Genomic DNA, 20,180 nt, shown 5'->3' with positions numbered 1-20,180 from the left:
GCAGACTGGGCCACAAGCTATCCACCAAGCATCTTTTTGGACAATCATGAAAAACCACCTGGAGCAGAATTGGGAGCTGGTGACCTGGGCCCAAGCTGGTCTGAGTGGGGCCTGTCACTGGAGCTTAGCATCTGCAGGAACAGAGACTTTGCCTATCTTGCTCACACTGAATCTCAGCACCCACAACAGGTCCTGGCACACAGAAGGGCTCCAAAAATGCTTGTTGCCTGTAAGGGAAGGCCCTTTGTGTCACAAGAATAATGTGGTGGTGAAACAAGGAAGCATGTGAAAGACTTGTGCCACACAAGGCTGACTAGATCACAGCATTAAAACTAAGGCTGAACTCATCTTCATCTAATCCATATCTGGTTGAAAATCACCAAGAAACCAGTAAATCTAAAAATTACAGTGTGTATATATATATATATATATATATATATATATATATCTTCCAAAGAACTTTCAATTAATTTAAAATTTTTACCTCATTCTGAAGTTAGAATTAAAAGAAATAACATTTAAATCCTTTTTCTGAGAACTGACATAAATATAATTTGTCAAAATGTATAAATTTAAAGTCCTTGCTGGGGATGGAGCTCAGTGGTAGGGTGCTTGCCTAATATGCTCAAGGCCCTGGGTTCAACCCCCAACACTGTGAAGGACAAACAAAAAAACAAACCAAAAAACCCTTAAAAGGAAATGTTAGAGACACTTTTACATAAGGGGAAAATGTATGAACTAGAGAACAGATAGACGCCTAAGCTTATGTAAGTCTACTGAGTATCTCCCTCCAATTCCCCATCAACAACCCAGGAGCTGGGTGCCATGGCACCCAGCTGTAATCTCAGCAGTTCAGGAGGCTGAGGCAGGAGGATCTTGAGTTCAAAGCCAGCCTCAGCAACTTAGTGAGGCCTGCAACTCAGTGAGACCTAAATAAAATCTCTAAATAAAATATAAAAAAGGACTCAGGATGTGGCTCAGTTGTTAAAGTGCCCCTGGGTTCAATCCCCAATACCAAAAAAAAAAAGCCTTTGCCAGGTGTGGTGGTGCACACCTGTAATTCCAGTGACCAAGGAGGCTGAAGCAGGATTGAATATTCAAGGCCAGCCTCTACAATTTAGTGAGACCCTGTCTCAAAATATAATAATAATAATAATAATAATAATAGTAGTAGTAGTAGTAGTAGTAGTAGTAGTAGTAATGAAAAGGACTATGGATGTAGCGCAGTGGTAAAGTTTCCCTGGGTTCAATCCTCAGTACCAAAAAAAGGAAAGAAAAAGCTATTGAGACAATTTCTTAGCTTTTTAATTACTGTTTCTTTCAGGTGGTCTTTGTAAGGGTGTAGAAGCTTTCCTTCTTTGAAAGTGTTATATCTAAGTTTCAGATGACATGTGAAAACTTTTTAAAGACATTTCTCAAAGTTTTGAAAAGCTGTTAGCCAGGAGCATGGTCTAATAAAACATAACAATATAAATTTAAATGCATGTGCAGAATTAAGAAGCTTTTGTATATTTATGATTTAATAAAATAGATCTAAATTTTTCCCCCTTCAGCTGATTTGAATTCAATCATAGAAATACCTGTTCCTCCAGTGAGAACTCCCTTGGCTATGTCACCATTTGTCTGATCAATGGTTTTCTACCAAAAAGAAAAATTAAAAAAAAAAAAAAAGATTTTTAAGAATTAAAGTTACAATTAAAGGTTAAAAAAAAAGGAAAAGAGCTATCACGAATGATGAGAAAGTAGCCATCTCAATACCTTATCTGTAGCTTCTGTCCTCCTGGTTCTTTTCATAATCTCTTCAAGTCGCTGCAAGAAAGAACAATGGAAAGAGGATAAGATGTAGAACACAAGCCAAGCCAGCACAGTGCACTGCAGTAATCAAACAGCAGAGTATAAAAACATGTCTGTCGCCTGTCATTTGGGGAAATTAATAAGTCATACTGCTTTTGTCTTAATTGGGAGTCATGCAGAAAGACTGTACTGCAGTGGTATCTGCCTGTAATCCCAGCCACTACTACGGAGGCTGAGGTAGGAGGATTCTAAGCTCCAGGCCAGTCTGGGCTACTTTGCCAGATCCTGCCTCCAAAAAAAAAAAAAAAAAAAAAAAAAAAGACAAAATCATGGAATTTGCAGGGAAATGGATGGTACTAGAGCAGATTATGCTTAGTGAAGCTAGCCAATCCCTAAAAAACAAATACCAAATGTCTTCTTTGATATAATGAGAGCAACTAAGAACAGAGCAGGGAGGAAGAGCAGGAAGAAAAGATTAACATTAAACAGAGACATGAGGTGGGAGGGAAAGGGAGAGAAAAGGGAAATTGAATGGAAATGGAGGGAGACCCTCATTGTTATACAAAATTACATATATGAGGTTGTGAGGGGAATGGGAAAATAAACAAGGAGAGAAATGAATTACAGTAGATGGGGTAGAGGGAGAAGATGGGAGGGGAGGGGAGGGGGGATAGTAGAGGATAGGAAAGGTAGCAGAATACAACAGTTACTAATAGGGCATTATGTAAAAATGTGGATGTGTAACCGATGTGATTCTGCAACCTGTATTTGGGGTAAAAATGGGAGTTCATAACCCACTTGAATCTAATGTATGAAATATGATATGTCAAGAGCTTTGTAATGTTTTGAACAACCAATTAAAAAAAAAAGAATTAGAAGTATGGAAAAAGCAAAGAAGCTGGACTGGCTTAGCTACTAGAAGTGGAAATTAACTGCTTTGGAGGAGAACTCAAACTTTGAGAGTGGCTTCTTTGTGGAGATTATTAGTACTGAGAGCTATTTATCTGGAAGGGGTAAAGGCAGCAGCCAGTCTCCTGGAGGTCAGCGGCCTTCTCATCCAGGCGAGGCTCAGAGGCTCCATCCCAGCTTGGGTCTGACACCGCTACCTTCTTCCTTTCCAGGCGCTCTTGCTCCTCTCTCTGGAAGTGCTTCTCTCGTTCCTGCCGGACCCTCTCAGCTTCTTCGCGCATACGCGCTTCTTCCTCTTTCTGAGAACACAAGGTGGGTGTGTGCTTCTTACACAGGGGCCAGCACCTCGTCCCCGGGGCCCCCCAAGAGGCAGAAGCAGGTGGAGACCATGCAGAAATCAGAACCCACACCAGCAACGCGCGGCCTTTCTAACAGTGACCCGTGCCCACCGTGCTCTCATGGGGGGAATCACCTCCCCCCCGCCCCCCCACTCCCCTCCCACTCCCCCCCCCCCCCCCCCCGCCGCCACCAGGGGCAGGTGGCCGCGAGGGCAGCGCCCGGGGGCGCACCTGTTTCTGGGCGCGCTCCATCTCCTCGCGCTCGCGCTCCTCCGCTTGCCGCCGCAGGTGCTCCTCCTTCTCCTGGGCCTGCTCGGCCTCCAGACGACGCAACTCTTCCTCTCGGCGAGTTCGCTCCTCAGCCACCCTTTGAGCCAATTCCTCTCTCTTCTGTCTGGGAAAAGACAAAACAAAGACACATGAGGAGGAGTCCTTGAAGGGAGGCCGACCCCGCCCTCCCCAAGTGTGGGCATTGCAAGGACAGTTTGTTCAAAGAGCTCCCCAAAACTTCAACTGGATACATTCAACACGGTTACAGGACCAATGTGAAGTCATCCTTTGTCCTTCCTCTTCCCTTCCCAGCGTCTTTGCTGCCCGTGATAAACAGCAGCAAACTGCAACCACGAGTATTTTAAGGAGAGCTCTCTTTTTCCAAGGATTTATAATTTAACAATCTTTAACAGCTGAGACTTGTATAAATTCAAACTGTGTGACCTTTTAGCAACAAATGTGAATGTACTCTCCTCATTTATAAATTAAAATAAACCAAACAAACATAATGTTCTGTACTGGAACTGAAGAGGGAAGCTCCTGATGGGATCAAGGGCTGGGCACCCCCAAGATGGTAGCCTGAGGTCCAGCCTCAGAGTGCCCTTCTGTTCGTGTGAGCAACAATTATATCGGCATCAGCCTTATTAGACCCAGAAGGTGACCAATTAAGCAATCTGCCCTTAGCATACTATCTGGCAGGCAATCATGCAACATTTAAATATTTTACCCAGCCACAATCTGGAAGAAAACATGAACCCTTACTAAAGCAGCTTTAAAATGATAATTACAAAGATACTGAGGAAACCTAGAGGTTGGAGATGTGTTAAGTGAAAAAGCAGACTGCACCATTGTACCCTTATTGTGACTACAATTATGTAAATGTGTGTATATGTATATACAATCTCCAGACTGTGCAGAGACCACCTAAAAAGAACCACCCCAAATGTACACAATCACCAGGTGAAACATTCACCTTTGTCACTTAACTACTACTTCCTCCCACTCAGAGGGAGGACTTAATGCAAGGCCTAACTGTGGTACTGCCAGCATCACTTCACTATTACTGCTTTACCTTTCTATTTCTTCCTTCTCTCGCCTCTCCCTCTCCTCCTTCTCTCTCTGCTCTCGGGCCAGCCGCCTCTTCTCAGCCAGCAGCCTAGTGGCCTCCTCTGGGTCAGTGGTGCCTGCAGAAATCTTAGGAGCAGCGCTGGCAGTCACAGTGAATGATGGGGCTGGGGCCAGGGCAGGGGCTACAGCTGGAGCAGGGGCCGGGACTGGAGCTGGATCCGAGGCTGGGGCCGAGCCTAGAGCAGCTGTACAAACAGGTTCAAGGAGAAAACCAACTGGAAACAAAACCCAAAGAACAAAACAAAAACTAGCATTCCCCACACCCCAGACCTAGAATCCATCATTATCAGAGAAAAGGGAATGTTTGTTACTGTGTGTTCTCACAATTTCACTGTATTCTCTCTGTAACCAAGCAACATATAACCAAAAAAAAAAAGGACCCGCTGCATGTGTAAATGAGACATTCAAAGCTCAAGCTTGTCACCAAGTCTTACTTTTATAGCAGTTAAATGAGCTAACAGTACCTATCAAATATGTACTGAGTAGAGAACCTCATGTTAGATTTCTGTGGGAAGTTATACCCTGAGCAAAATGGAGATGAGCTCTTTTGTTTGTCCTTTGTTTAAAAAATTCCTACTCTTTGGTGACTATTCATTACTACAGCACCCTGCCACAGGTCGAGGCTCAGGCTGGAAGCATGACAACACCAAACGAAGAGGCTGCTTTTAGACAAAAGTCCAGCTAGTGCCGTCTCCAGGTGGAGGTGTGAAGAGGCCTCGCCTTGACTGGCAGGCACGCGTGCTGCTCACACGGCCTGCTTCTGCTGCAGTCCTGGCTCCAATGTGCGAGATGAAGCAGAATTCTGTGATGTAAGGCCGCACTCTGCATTTTGGAATATCCTGGAGGTGCTGGTTTAAATATATATCAATAGATTATTTGAAAATTCTCCCTTGAAAAGGTAGAGACTTGCAAGTGCACTAGTGGGCCTCTGTAAACCCACTTCTGGAGGCTGAGGCAGGAGGATTGCAAGTTCAAGGCTAGCCTCAAAATTAAAGTGAAACCCTATCTCAAAATTAAAAAAACAAACAAACAAACAAAAAAAAAATGCAGGGCTGGGGACATAGCTTAGTTGTAAAGTGCTTGTATAGCCTCTATGAAGCCCTGGGTTTCAAACCCCAGTCTCCCTGCAAAAAATGAAATAGAGAAGGAAAAAAAAAAAAAAGAAAATCATACTTAGGAAGAGGTTCTGAAATAAGCCTCAGAGTAAAAATTCAAAGTCTCCAGTATGAATAAAAAAAGAAAAGTTACATAAAATGATGCCGAAGAAAAAGAGCAAGCAGAGAGAACGGCCGACCAAGGTCCCTGCCCAGGTCAGTTCCTTCTCACCAGGGTCAGCTTCTGGTTCAACAGGGGTCCCGTCTTCAACTGCGGCCTCTTCTACCTTCACTAAAGGTGTCCTGCCTTTCAGCGAGGGCTCGCTGGCAACACTCTCGGGTTCCTTCTCGGGCTCTTTTTTTTCAGGTTCCACTCTGACTTCCCTCTTGACCGGGCGGATGTTGCCAGGGGACGGGGGCCGGGCCTGGGTGGGAGCAGCTTTGACTGAGCCAGGAGGCAAGGACGCCGGTCGGGGTGTGCCGGGCAAATGCGGAAGGGACTTGGATGGGAGCCTGGGCAGCAAACAATGGGAAGAGAGGAACACATCAGAACAGGCTTCCCAGAACCCAGGACAACAATTTGTGGAAAAGTAATGCAGACATTTAGCTATGTGTGTCTTTTATGTGGTAAATGCAGAAATGAAGTCCTTTAGAAACCAAGTCCAATGTGTCATGCTCCTTTTTTCTTTGCTTTGAGAAAGACTATCATTCTCTAAGTCAAAGCCAAGCAGTGTGAGAAGAATGGTTCTCTGTGAGGACAGAAGCTATTCATTCTCCCACACAGAACGTCCCAGCCAGCCTTGAACACCTCACTTACCAAAGTCGGGAGCATGCTGGTGACCTTGCCTTGGGATTAGATGGAGACAGAGCCCTTCGGATGCTAGATGTAAGATGGAAGGGTACATTTTCTCTTTCTCTCTCTCTTTTCTGGCCCTAAGTTCAGAGAAACTCAGTGATTAGATTTCTCAGTGAGTCAGATAACCACATTCACAGTATTCAACAGTGGAGCTACAAACCATGTAACATTTTCTTAGAAATTCTTAAGCTATATCACCTATATCCATTCCAGCCTTAACACAAGGCCTTTGTTAATCTGAACAGTATATCTGAATTAATACAGGTAACACTAATAAGGTGGGTCTGGATGTGAGATTGAGATTTTACTTATTTAAGAAAGAAACAAAAGCAAAAACACCTAGACTTTTAGAAAGCACTTTGACTTTGCATCTAAACTTACCTGGAACAAAATTGATCATAATATGGTTTATCTCCCACAAACATTAAAATAAAGGTCACTTCTATCTCTCACAGTTAAAGCACATCTTTTCTTTTTTACTTCTTTAGCAGCACTTTTTTTTTTCACCACAGAGAATACCATACCTTATTTATTTATTTTTTAATACTAGGGATTGAACCCAGGGTTGCTCTACCACTGAGTATGTTCCCACCTCTTTTTCTTTCTTATTTTGACACTGGGTCTTACTAAGTTGCCCAAGCCTAGAATTCTGGTCCTTCTTCCTCACTCTTGTGAGTTGCTAGGATCACAGGCATGCAGTAGCAGGCCCAGCAGCCTAGTCATTTAAAAAAAAAAAAAAAAAAAAAAAAAAAAAAAAAATATATATATATATATATATATATATATATATATATATATATATATATCTGCTATTTCAACATTAATTCACTTTTCCTCTTATATTAATGTTATAGGAAAAAGTCCTTCCTCTAATGTCCTCTCATTCTCCAAGGAAAGTCAGGTCCAAGATGAGGAATTTTAGGTATTTGTATTCTTTATCGGGGGAGGAATCTGAGATCCGAGGGTGGGCTAAAACATCAACCTTCCCCGGGCTGTCATCGAGTAGTTCAGTCAGGCAGATGGCACATTTCCAGAGTTGAAGTGGTCAAACAGAAACCCAGAGAAGTGTTCTGAGATTCTAAAATTCATCAAGACCTGCCCCCCTGCCCATTGCAAAACAGAACGCTTCCAAATATCTAAAACTTTCTACCATGTTCTGGGATGGAAATGAAGACTAGCTGGAGGATCCTGGGACCTGGGTGAAATGGCTGTCAGGAAAGCAAACTGCCAAGGACACAAAGGAAGGGACAGAATGTTATCTAGTCTAAGGACAGAAAAGCTGGCAGTGTGCCTTCTCTCACTGGCTTAAGCGTCAGTTCTTCCTGCTCTTCTTTATACCCCTCAGTGTCCTTCTCATAGCTTTTCTTCATCTTCCTGAGCAGCACCCTGACTGACTGGGCTACAGATGGGGGGGGTGTGGGGGTGGAGGAGTGTCAATAATACTGTCTTCCAGGAAATCTACGTAGGAAAAATGCACAGGGTAGGAAAGAGCTCTGCAGGTGAGTGTTAACTTGGTGTCACTCCAGTTGCATGCCTACCCTCTGCCCCATCTCTGATCCCAAAGGACAGGAGGAGGGACCTCGCACAGCAGAGCAGTCGTTGATGGCAAAAGCTGCAGCCACCATAGGGGACCCTTTTGGCTGATGCATGGGTGGCATTTATGCCTTGGGTAAATCAGTCCCTAGGATGAAAGGCCCATGTTTCTTCCAAGGGAAGCTGGGGTTAAGTACCAGGTATAGTCTTTTTTTTTTTTTTCCTCAAAATATTTTGATTTGGCTGAAATCAGATCAAGGAGAGCCCTGAAGTAGTCAAGTGAGTTGGGAAGGGCAGTTTGTGATGTGGAGAGTCTGGGGATGACCTTTCTCATCGGGGCTTTGATGAAAAAGGGACCAGGGATGAACCTACATAAAAGAGACTATCTGAGGATAGTCTTGTTTTTATCAAAGTGCCACTGAGCCTAGTACTTTTTTCTCTCCCAAAAGAAACTGATCACCTTGAATCATCCAGAGCTGGGAGAACAGGGGAAGAGTGATTTAGAAAACCACCCACACTTCAGATAATACCCACCCAAGCAGGTAGTTTTTATTTTTACTTTTTTTACCCTCTTAGTTGTTTCATTGCTCTACATACAGCCACCTTTCTGGGCACCACACACATAAAGGCACTCCTGATTCTCATCCGGATGTGAGTTAATGCCCAGCAGTCTACACAATCATCTTGCCTGCAACACTTTCCACAATGCTGAGGGGAACACACACAGAAAGCTGTCCATACCAATTGACTGGACAGCTTACTCACAGGAGAGACTTGACAAGCTTGAAAAAGGACAAAAAAACTGGAGGTCTTACTCTTCCTGATTTAAAAATATACTACAAAGCTATAGTAATCAAACCAGTTATAAAGGTAGGCATATAGACCCATGGAATAAAAAGCCCGGAAATAAACACTTGTAAAGCTGGTTAAATCTCAAGAATACCCAATGAGGAGAGAATGCTCTAATCAATAAATGGTGCTGGGAAAATTGGATATCCACGTGAAAAAGAAATCTGACCCTTCCCTTACACAATACACAAACATGAACTCAAAATGGACTAAAGACCTAAATGTGAAACTTAAAACTATAAAACTCCTGTGAGAAAACATAGGTGAACACTTCATGTCATTCAAATGATACCGATTTGCTGGATAACACCAAAGAACAGACAATAATGCAAAACCAGACAAACAGAACATTCAATTTAAAATGTTCTATGCATCAATCAAAGGATACAATAGTAAAAAAGCAACCTATGAAATAGGAGAAAATATTTACAAATCCTATCTAAGAAGAGGTTAATGATATATAAATAACTGCTAAAATTCAACAACTAGTATCTGAATAAAAAATGGGCAGGGGTTGGGGATTTAGTTCAATGGAAGAAAACTTCTTTAACATACAAGGCCCTGGTTTTGATCCCCAGTATCCCCCCACCCCAAAGGCTTAAAGATTTTAATAAACATTTCTCCAAATATGATGTACAAATAGCCAACATGCCTATGAAGAGATATGCAATGACACTGATCACTAGAGATGCAAATCAAAACCACAATGAGTTATCATCTCACATCCATGAGGAGAGCTGTCACACAAAAACAAAAGAATAAGTTGTTAAGGATGCCAAGAAGCTGCAACCCTTGTGTGCTACCAGCAGGAATGTCAAACAGTGCAGCTACTATGCGAAACAGCATGGTGGTTTCCAAAAGACTAAAACATGGTTATCATATGATTCCATGATCCCACTTCTGGTATGTATGCAAAACTCCAAGAAAGATGTGCACATCAAAGATCAAAGCAGCACTATTGGAAATAACCAAGAGGTGAAATCAACCCACATGTCCATCAATGGATGAATGGATAACAAAATGTAAGGGCATATTATTCAGCCTTAAAAAGGAGGGAAATCTGTCACGTGCTACAAGGATGAACCTTGAGGACATTATGCTAAGTAAAATAAGCTAGTTGCAAAAATTCGAATACATCATGATTCCCCTTATGAAGTACTTACAATAGTCACATTCAGAGAAAAAGGAAACAGAAGGATAGTTGCCAGGAATAGGGGAGGAAGGGGAAATGGGACGTTCAATATGCACAATGGGTCCGGATGCACAGGATTTAAATAGTTCTGGAAATTGGTAGCACTATACTGTGAATACACTTGACACCATCTTAAAAATGATTATGTTAAGTGGGGTTTTTAACCATAATTAAACATTCTGTAAAAATTAAAAATACAGCCTGTCAGTGTCATTGCCACTTTTCAAGGGCTCAAGGTGGTAGTCACCACCTAATTCCACAGTTTGGCTCCACCAGTCATTTTCTGGCAACACATATTTGTCTAAATATTTGGTTGTAAGGAGGTGAAAAGAAGGTTCATTACATAGAGGAAGGCATTAAAAAGAAAAACCCACCAAAGCTCTGGATCAGGCTATGATGAACCACCTCATTCATTTTGGTAGCCAAGGGTCAACCTTCCACCCCCGCTCAAAGATGGTTAATTTCAGTTTTTACCTATAACCAGATACTTTTTCTTTGGTAAATGCCCTTTTCCTCTGTCCGATTAAGCATCCAAAGCTGTCACTTTGATATTGCTTTTTATCCACGGCCAGGATCTCTGTGTACCAAAACGCTAATAAACTAAAACTCCACAAACATCAAAGGTAGTTTCACCTTTGACTCTAAGGGCTTCCGGTCTGACTTCATCATGAATTAACACTGATGCCTGAAGGGGCTTGAAAGAAAATTGCCACCAGAAAAGCCATCAAGGCTCTCACAACCCTCAAATTACCCTCTGAGCAAAATCCTTTTAAGTATCCATCAGCTTTATTCATCTGAATTGCTCTGGAAGTTGAGATTATAAATAAATTCTTCCAGCCATTCATTACAAGGATCATACTATGATCACAGGACAGAGGCAATGAGAGCTGGTGGATTAGTGTCTAGTGACACTAAAGTACAATCTAGTGCCTTGTATACTAAAGTACAGTATCTTAAGCCCATAGACCAATGATCTTTGAGTGGTATCAAATAAGTACAGTTTAAAACAAAGATAATTTATGAAGACATAAATTACCTCAGTGCTGTTTATAGCATGATGAAAATTACATTAGCTTAGTCACCTTGCCAGTAATAACAAGCACAAATTATATTCCTCACTTGCAAAATCTGAGTTTATAGTACAGGCCAACAGCCTTTCAAGAATTGGTTACTTAGCAAATAAGTAGTGTTTTCAAAATATTCTTCACTGTATTTAAAGATGTGGGCATTGACAGGGGTTAGTTAAGCAGGATAAAAATTCCTTATCTCAATGCTTAGTGAACCACACTTGGAGTTCTGCAGGTTTCTGGATGTGACTGGGATTAAAGGGGCAGCAGTTCAGGCCCATTTTCCCTGCAAAGGCCATTTGGTTTGCCTACTTTAAAAAATGAAGGAATTCTGGCATTACATTTGTTTACTTTTTGGTTTGAGGGATTGAAACCAGGGGCTTTACCCTAGTACTTTTTAGTTTTTATTTTGAGACAAGGTCTTGCTAAGTTCCTGAGAGTCTTCCTAAGTTGCCAAGGCTGGCCTCAAATTTGAGATCCTCTTTCCTCAGGTGTGTGCCACCATGCCTGGCCATTGCACTTATTTGTAGAGAGTCCCCAGCAGGATAGGTCAGGCACTTATATGCTTGAACAAAGATCCATTTTCATCTTCATGTTCAAATTTTAGGGAAAGCAATATTTCAAGTGGGAAAGAAGTGGGGCCATGTGGGGAGAGGGCTGTGTGCAGTACCAACTGCCAGCCAGATTTGTGATGAATGGGATGCTGAGTGTCATGGCCACCCTGTCTTATAACCATACCACACCTTGGGCAGTATCCATTCTGCACAGAAAAGAACTGGCTCCCAGACTTGCCAGTCCACTCCCAACTGCTACTCACCAATGTGCCATGAATGGTCCTCCTGCGCGCAGAGCCCTCGGGTGGTGTTACAAAGAATTTTGGTCGGTCCACCGGATTTCTAGAGTGTGCAGCTTTGTAGGGCATGATGATGGGGCTGCAAGATGCTGAACGAGGACAAATGGGGATAACTAGGGTGCAGGTGATTGGTTTTACACACAAGAGTGCCAGAAGAACAGGTGAAGAAAGCCAAAAGCAGGTTCAGGAAAAGGAGCCAAGCAGAGACAGAGAGAAAAGTAGGAAGAAGATGTTATTACCTAAAGGTGCCCAGAACCATCACACTCAACTCTCCTTACTTCCTGTGAGTTTATTATGGCCCCCAAAGAAAGGCATGTCCAAGTGAAAAATCTGAACTGTACTTCTAGCTATGTGCCTATTTAAATGCTGATTAAAGATGTAGATATAATCTAGTTGTTATAGAGAGCCAAGATCTGACATTCCTTTGAACAAATGGTTCTGGTAAAATGTTGCATTAATGATATGAGGTGAGTTTTATAGGACTAGCTTGCAATCAGATTTTTTCTAATCATCCTTAAGACGGAAAAAAAAAGGTAGAAAGAGAAGAAGCATGCAATCAGGCAAGCAAGATAAACTACAACTATTTCATGGGTCAAGTTCAACAGCCAGTTGCAGGGGGAAGGAATCTGAATTTTAAGTATGTTAAAAGACCAAGTCTTACCAGGTGTTAAGACTTGTTATAGGAATAAGTAATCATTTCCAGAAAAGAATTCTGTAAATGTCTTATCTATTTAAAGGCAAACCAACACATGCTTCTGGGTTTTTCCAAAAGCAAAGGCATTCAATATTTCATAGGCAGCAGCAGCAGCAGAACTTATGGGAAGATGGGCTGTAACTACTTAAAATGGTGAAAAGAACATAAATATGTTAAGATGGCCAAAAATAACATTAAGTCATGAGTAGCTTTTACATTTTTTTACTCAATATAGAAAGTTTTTTTGAAAATCTACATAGTTTCTGACCATTCACCTTCAAAGGAACACTGTCATTCATCAAGTTATTCTGAGAAATAATGATTTAAAGAAATTTATGTAACACCACATACATATCAAAAGTGGGGACACTAAAGTTCAAGGTCCATTTTCAGATCTCATTCAGAAATGCTGCTTTCCAGCAAAAAAAAAAAAAAAAAAAAAAAAAAAAAGCATTTGGACCAGGTTATAAAATTACTTTACTTAACTCTAGCCATTGTAGCAACCCTTTGTAAAAAAGACTAGCATGAGGCTGGGGAGGTGGCTCAGTGGTAGAGCACTTGCCTAGCACACATGAAGCCCTGGGTTCAAACCTGGCATGAGAGAAGGGGAGAGGTGGGAAGAGGGAGAGGGGAAGAGACGGGGAGGGAGTGAGGCGGGGAGAGAGAGATGGAGAGGTGGTGACGGAGATTACTGTGTCAGGCCAGCCAAATGTTAACTGTATTAGTAAGTTAAACACTCAAAAGTACACCCACCATAGTGGTGCATACCTACCATCCCAGCTACTGAGGAAGCTGAGGCAGGAGGATTGAAAGCTAAAGGTTGGACTGGGCCATTTAGTGTGGGGCTGTCTTGAAATACAATAACCTGAGTTCAATCCCCAAAACAAACAACAAAAACAAAATAGCCCAAAGTTCAAAAGGCAAATCTGAGGTACTTTCTCTTTCTCTCTCTCTCTCTCTCTCTCTCTCTCTCTCTCTCTCTCTATATATATATATATATATATATATATATATATATATATATATATAAATAAATACACACACACATTCATGAGAGAGTGTGTGGGTGTGTGGTATTGGAGATTGAACATAGGAGCTCTCTACCACTGAGCTACATTCTAGGCCTTTTTAATACCTGTCTAAGTGGCCCAGGCTGGTCTGAAGGTCATGATCCTCCTGCCTCAGCCTCTTAGGTTACTGGGATTACCATGCCCAGTTATGTGCTACCATGCCCAGTTAAAATTATTAATTTTAGAATTAGAGTTTAAAAACGTTTGTTATTTTGATTTAATCTGGAGTCAGAAAGTTGATCAGCTTGCCTCCCCACTGGCAGTATTAGGACCAGATCCAGGACCTCATGCTTGCTAGGCAAGCACTCTACCACTAAGCTACATCCACAGCCCTAGACTGCATGTTTATTAATGTGTTCTTTTATTTAATGCCTTGTAGTATCTTCTAGTTATCAGTGAATTGTAATAGACTAGAAACTGTACTCTTTTTTTTTCATCATCTGAAAAAAGAATTCTATTTCTTCAGGATAAACTAAAATGTTTTGCATTCCCTTGGTTCTTAAAGCAATATGTGCATATCACATGGGAAACAACATAAAGCTTTACTTATGACCTTAACTTACTGTGAAGGATGGATTTGTGTTGTGAGGAAGGGAAGGAAAACCTCTTATCATTTTGTGCTTTTTTTTTTCTTTATTTAAATCACAGGGGAAACTGTATGGAAATAATTTTTCTTTTTCTGCAGTATGGGGTGTTGAATCCAAGGGTGTTCTATCACTGAGCTACATCACACAGCCCCTCCTCTTTTTTTTTTTCTGTTTTGAACAGGGTCTCATTAAGTTGCTAAGGCTGGTAATAAGTGTGTATTAATTTAACCCATGCAAGATCTTCTATATGAAATAGTGGGTGCCAAGCAATGATAATACAGTTCAAGTGATTGGAGAGCAGCACAGAGAACAGAAAATTTGCATAATATAATATTAACACTGAAGGCCTACTGTATCTTCTAACCATTTTACATGTACCAGTTTCTTTAATTCTGAGTTCACTAGTCACATATATTTTAAATGTTCTCCACGTCCCCCCACCCCCCAAAACACACACACACACACACACACACACACACACACGGAGAAGTCAACCTACAGTAATGGCTGCAAAGGAGAGGCATGAGACTTGGATTTTAATTCTCAATGGCTCTATTCCCTGTTTAGAGAGTCTGCAATCACCAAACACCCTAGAGGTCAGAACAGCGGTTTTAATCTACTAGTGTAACCCCTATTATGGATGTAGCTCATCCTTTTGCCAAAGGCAATTGAGAATAAGAGGAAGTCAAGAGACAAACTAAGATGGAAAGGCAGAAAAGAATAATCAATGAGATACATGGAAAAATAAGCGTAACAAAAAAAGTGTCTTTGGAAAGACAACTGGAAGACATATTTACATATAATTACATATAATTACAAATGGAAATTTTTGTAAAAATCAAGAGTTTTGATTCATTAAACATAAGCCACATCAATGCAAAAAGCGACAATGATCTATGGAATAGACTAACAAAACAGGTAACTCAGTAAGGCTATGTGCTATTACACACTTAAAAAAACAAAAGTATTTTTTGTTGAAAAGGAAAACAGAACAGCAGCAAAGTAAAGAGCCAATCTGCAGATAGAAAGCACCCTGACTGAGCGTAACAATGAAGAACAAGGTGGGAAGACAGGCGGGTGAGTAAATTGGGTGGAAAATGAGGAGATGGTGTTGGAAGACTAGAGGAAGAGCTAAAGAATTGGCAAAAGTTAGTGATGACAGAAACAGCGAAGATAATTTTCTAGCTTTGAGGCAGTCTTTAAGCAGAGCATGACATACAATGTGGAGGTTTGGATGCATGATGGATGGTCAAAAACTACGGAGATCCCATGAAGCAGGACAGAGAAGCAGTCTGACATGTTCTTCAACATGAAGAAAAGCTTTCATGACTTGTGAATCATAGGTATATACTATCTTGAGATCTACTATACTTTTCCTTCCAAAAAGTCTTAAATGTAGGACGACAGCTCCAAAAAAAAATTTTTTACAGGAAAAGAAAAAAAAAAAAAAAACCACAGTGGTCCAGCTGGTGATTGCACAGCCGGACACAAAACACCACATGGTTTTGAAGAGGGAGAGGTGAGCACATTTAAGATCTAGTCCAGCCACTTTCTAAGCAGCTCTGGTAAAAGTCTTTTATTGTAAGTACATTTGCTTTCCATGGGAGTTGGGAATGTCCATGCCTGCTCCCTAGACTGACTCCAGGGGTGCTATGAGAAGCAGAGTTGATGCTCATTAGCTCATTGGGCACTATAGATGAAAGACCCCATAAAGCACCAAGGATTATTACTGGTAAAGTTAGCTAATGCACATGAGTAGGCTGCAGAGATAAAGAATTTTTAAAGGTAATATTTGAAAGAGGGTACACAATTTCCTGAGTGTCAAAGATGAGGGCTAGATGGGTTACACAGATGTACCAACTGTACCCAAAGAGATTTGGGAAAATCTAAATCAACTCACCATGGGAGTAGTGATACCAAAAGCCTAATGTAGAATTTTCTTACCAATTACATGGAAGCTGTATACTAATTTCTCATTAAGTGAATGAGCCAATTGGCTCATTCAGCATGTTTTATATTTTAAAAAGTAGAGAATTATAATAGCCTGTAGTAGGTATATTCTATATATTTTCAATGAATATGACTCTATAATTATATTCTATACATGCTAATTATCCTTCTCCACAACTCTTTAGAGTTTGTAAGGGTTCTGTTCCTAGATTACACACAAGAGACTGGCAGGAAGGATAAGCAGTAACCACAGCCACATTACAAAGCTCTGTGCTTAAATCACAGGTCTGTGCTTTGATTTTATTCCTGAGTCCACATATTGGTATTAAATATTAAATCATGTCTATCTCTGATCACATGCTGAGATACAGGGGTAGAAAGAATGGTAAGGGATACTTTTATTCTGGTAGCCTAAAGAGCAGAGCAAGCTGAAGCCGTTTGGCCAGAGGGGCTTCCTCTGTCTGCCTGGTGACTGGTGTCCACATAAGATGCTAAGGTGGACAGTAAGAGGAAACAATGTCAGGGGCATGAAACCAACCCAACTAACAATTCCACCGGAGCAGAGGGAAGCACACATCAGGAAAAATAGAGGTAAGCAGTGCAGATAGGCTCTGCAAGGAGGACTTTACCTCACCAGGAGAGTTCCACCTGGATGGCTTTACCTGTGTCTCCAGACAAGGCTGCTGTGCTTTTACTTCTGGCCAGGAACGAGTGTGTGGGCGTCAGGAGTCTGTTAACAACGCTGCTTTCCCAGGGGCTGAGTTGCAGGCGGCGAGCTAAACGTCACCACATAAGCAAGATGTTAGAAGCATTCTTTCCAGGGTCAAGGGGGCGCACCACATCATACCTATCAGCTCCATAGGCCTGGTCTTTGTGAGACACCAAGCCTCTCCAGGGAGGACAGCTGGCCATAAGTCAGAGAAACAGAAACCATTTCCAAGAGTAGCAGCTGCTCCACAAAAGTGCTTCCACAAAGCTGTTCCACTAAGGTTAATTTTACAGTAGCCTCTTAAAAAGTTTAGTTGCAGATTTTGCCAATCACTCTCCTTTAGTAGTCAATAGGTCTCAAAACAGAAATATCATCCAACTACATTTGTTTTGACACGTATGAACAATTCCAGGGTAGACCTATCAGATGGACATCTGGATGGGCAATGGACTGATGGTACACACCTCAGCCACAGGGCTTCCTAAGTACCTTGAATAATAAATCCCAACAGAGCTGTTGGCAGGAATGAAAAACCAGATTTATACAAAATATAGAGAACACTCCCATTAGACTATGCTAGATCTCCATGAATCACTATGTGAACAACTGGAGGATGGGGTTAGATAAAATAAAATGAAGACTCATGCAAATTTCTGCATGGGACTCCTTCTGACCTTTCCATTCAGCAAGCCAGGTTTTTTCACATTCCTGTTTGGCAACAATATAAAAATTTTGGCTGAGGATTAAGGCTAAGGCTGAAGCAAGATAAAATGAAACAGAAAAGCCAAAATTCAACATAAGCATAATCTTGACAATTAGTAGTGGGTGCCTGAAGAATCTCGAAAACAAAGTTAAAATAATGCAACAATATATGGCTTCACATTATACTGGGGCCCAGCAAGGCCATGGTTAGGAAATGCATGCTAATTATAAGTTATTTACTTTGCTTTTATGTTAGCTTCCAATGATAGCACATGAAAATATAGAAGGTATTTTCCAAAAATACTAGTAAAGAAGTTTGCAAACTTCTACAAATAGCATTACATTCTAATCTGTTTTAGAATGCACCCTTAAGTCACTTGAAAGTCTTTGCCTGACAAGGTCACTTCTATTCATAAACCTCAGATGTAAGAATCCTTTGCCTCTGGAGCAGGTGTTTGGAAGGGCTCTTAAATTCTAGGAAATAATTTTTAGATAACAAAAGCCACATACTGCTAAGTATTGTTACTTTAAAATATTTGCTTCTATTTGGAAGGAAGAATCAACTTCCAGTCAGATCCCTAATTACCTGATTTTATTTTAAAAAGAGTGACTATTTTGATGAAAACTCTAGTGAATTTAAGAATTAGTGAATTATTCATTGGATTTTCTGTTTTTTAGAAGTCTTTTTGGTAAAATTAATTATTATCTGGCATTAAGACGTTAATGAAAACGATCTGCTATAGAAATTGCAATCGTTAAAGTTAGTAAAAAACACCATGGGGAAGTACTATCATCAACTAGTAGGGTAATGAGAGTGTAATGTAACAACAAAATAGGATAATGCAACCTAAAATTAGAACACACTCTCAGAATAAAAGCAATGGAAGAAAAGGGATTATGATTAATTAAAAATCTTCGACAGAACTATATGTTCAATGGATGGAAAAGGAAAGAAAGATGAACACTTCCTTTTCTTAGAAAAACTATTGAATGCCTGTAGCTTAAAATTGCAGAGATGAAGGATGATGGAAAAGATGTCTTTTTCTCTTTTCTCCATTAAGAAGTTCAATTACTCTACTTCTTTGAGTCTCTAGGGCATCAATGACAGAATTTGTTTCAAATTAAGATCATTATGAGACCACTTTAACTTTGATGTAAAGCAAATCTTAACACTTTGAATGAAAGATGGTGCTAGAGGAATCAGGCTTCAACATGTACCACACTCACACCTACTGCCTTCCAGAGGAGAGATAACCTTGTAGTAGGTGCTCACAAAGGACAGTTAGTTCATTGTTCTTTTCCACCTACAGAGTCCTGATTTTAAGATTAAAAAGCTGAAGAGGCATTGACACTTATGGAACTCTATGGTATTGGCCCTATTTAAACACTTAAATTTTGATATATATATTTTATATATTAGGAGGAGGAAAACTAAATGTTATATGAAGTCTTTTATATTTTAAATATTAGCAATCAATTTTAATTAAAGCAAGAAAAAGCACTGTTCAGGTTAAATATAACAATGCTCTGGGCAGAATTTGGCTTGAGGTCCACCAATGTGTCCTCTGATTTATTCTAGGGGGAACGTGTATTGACTAATTTTAAGCAAAGAGTAGGCAATTTCATTCTTATTCTGTTCAAACTTTCCATTGTTCTTTTTTGAACTGGTTAAGTGGGTAGCTTAAAAGTGATATATAGGGGCTGGGGGTGGGCTCAGTGGCAGAGTGCTTGCCTAGCATGGGTGAGGCACTGGGTTTGATCTTCAGCACCACATAAAACATAAACAAACAAAAATAAAGGCATTGTGTTCACCTACAACAACAACAAAAAAATTAAAAAAGTGACATACACTGGCTTTGGGGGTTTGTTTTGTACTGGGATTGAACCCAAGGGTGCTTTACCATCTTGCTACATCCTCATTTTTGTTTTTTGATGCAGGGTCTTGCTAAATTTCTGCGGCTGTCCCTGAACTTGCGATTCTCCTATCTCAGTCTCCTGAGTGGCTGGGATTACAGCTGTGCCCCACCATGAGTGGCTCCAGGTGATATGTACTTTTAATGGAAATATATCAACATTCTGTAGCAATTATAGAAATCTTTAATAATCAGTTTTCCTTAAAGCCAGGTAGTCTTCTCAGTCCATGTAACGCTAGATTCAGATAATCAAAGCATTTCAAAAATCTATAGGACATAGGTACAGACCTGTGACTGGCCTCTACTAGCTTTGGAGCGCCTATGAAAATACATTTGGGGAAATGTCTATTTATTAAATGATATGACAATGTTTCAATATATTTAATAACCAATAGAACTGTTAGGATGCATTTCAGTTGACAGTCTTGTTGGCTTCAGATCCTCATTTTAAATCAGTTTTAAGACTGAGAAGCATATAACCTCTTGACATATTTGTCTACAAAGGTTTCTAATTTATTAATTCAGTATGTGTGTGTTTGTGAGTATGTGTGTGTGTGTATGTATTTTTATATATATATATATATTTCCTTCCTTCCTCCCTCCCTCCCTCCCTTCCTTCCTTCCTTTTCTTTCTTTCAGTACGCGGGAATTGAACTCAGTGGCACTTTACCA

At 40.6% G+C, this 20,180-nt stretch overlaps 1 protein-coding gene across 1 annotated transcript in view; it reads right to left on the bottom strand.

The window, feature by feature from the left end:
- Map7 (microtubule associated protein 7) overlaps positions 1-20,180 on the bottom strand; it is a 177,689-nt gene that overhangs the window by 13,554 nt on the left and 143,955 nt on the right. The window contains exons 7-15 of the mRNA XM_027938534.3: positions 16,847-16,960; positions 11,848-11,972; positions 6,351-6,466; positions 5,766-6,046; positions 4,384-4,624; positions 3,273-3,435; positions 2,901-3,002; positions 1,759-1,809; positions 1,581-1,638 (exon numbers count right to left, since the gene is read on the bottom strand). Of these exons, the coding sequence (XP_027794335.2) occupies positions 1,581-1,638; positions 1,759-1,809; positions 2,901-3,002; positions 3,273-3,435; positions 4,384-4,624; positions 5,766-6,046; positions 6,351-6,466; positions 11,848-11,972; positions 16,847-16,960 (1,251 nt within the window). The remainder of the gene's footprint in view (positions 1-1,580; positions 1,639-1,758; positions 1,810-2,900; positions 3,003-3,272; positions 3,436-4,383; positions 4,625-5,765; positions 6,047-6,350; positions 6,467-11,847; positions 11,973-16,846; positions 16,961-20,180) is intronic.

The sequence above is a fragment of the Marmota flaviventris genome, chromosome 6 (genome assembly GCF_047511675.1).
Source record: "Marmota flaviventris isolate mMarFla1 chromosome 6, mMarFla1.hap1, whole genome shotgun sequence".
NCBI classification, from domain to species: Eukaryota; Metazoa; Chordata; class Mammalia; order Rodentia; family Sciuridae; genus Marmota; species Marmota flaviventris.
This window is presented reverse-complemented; position numbering and strand designations above follow the sequence as displayed.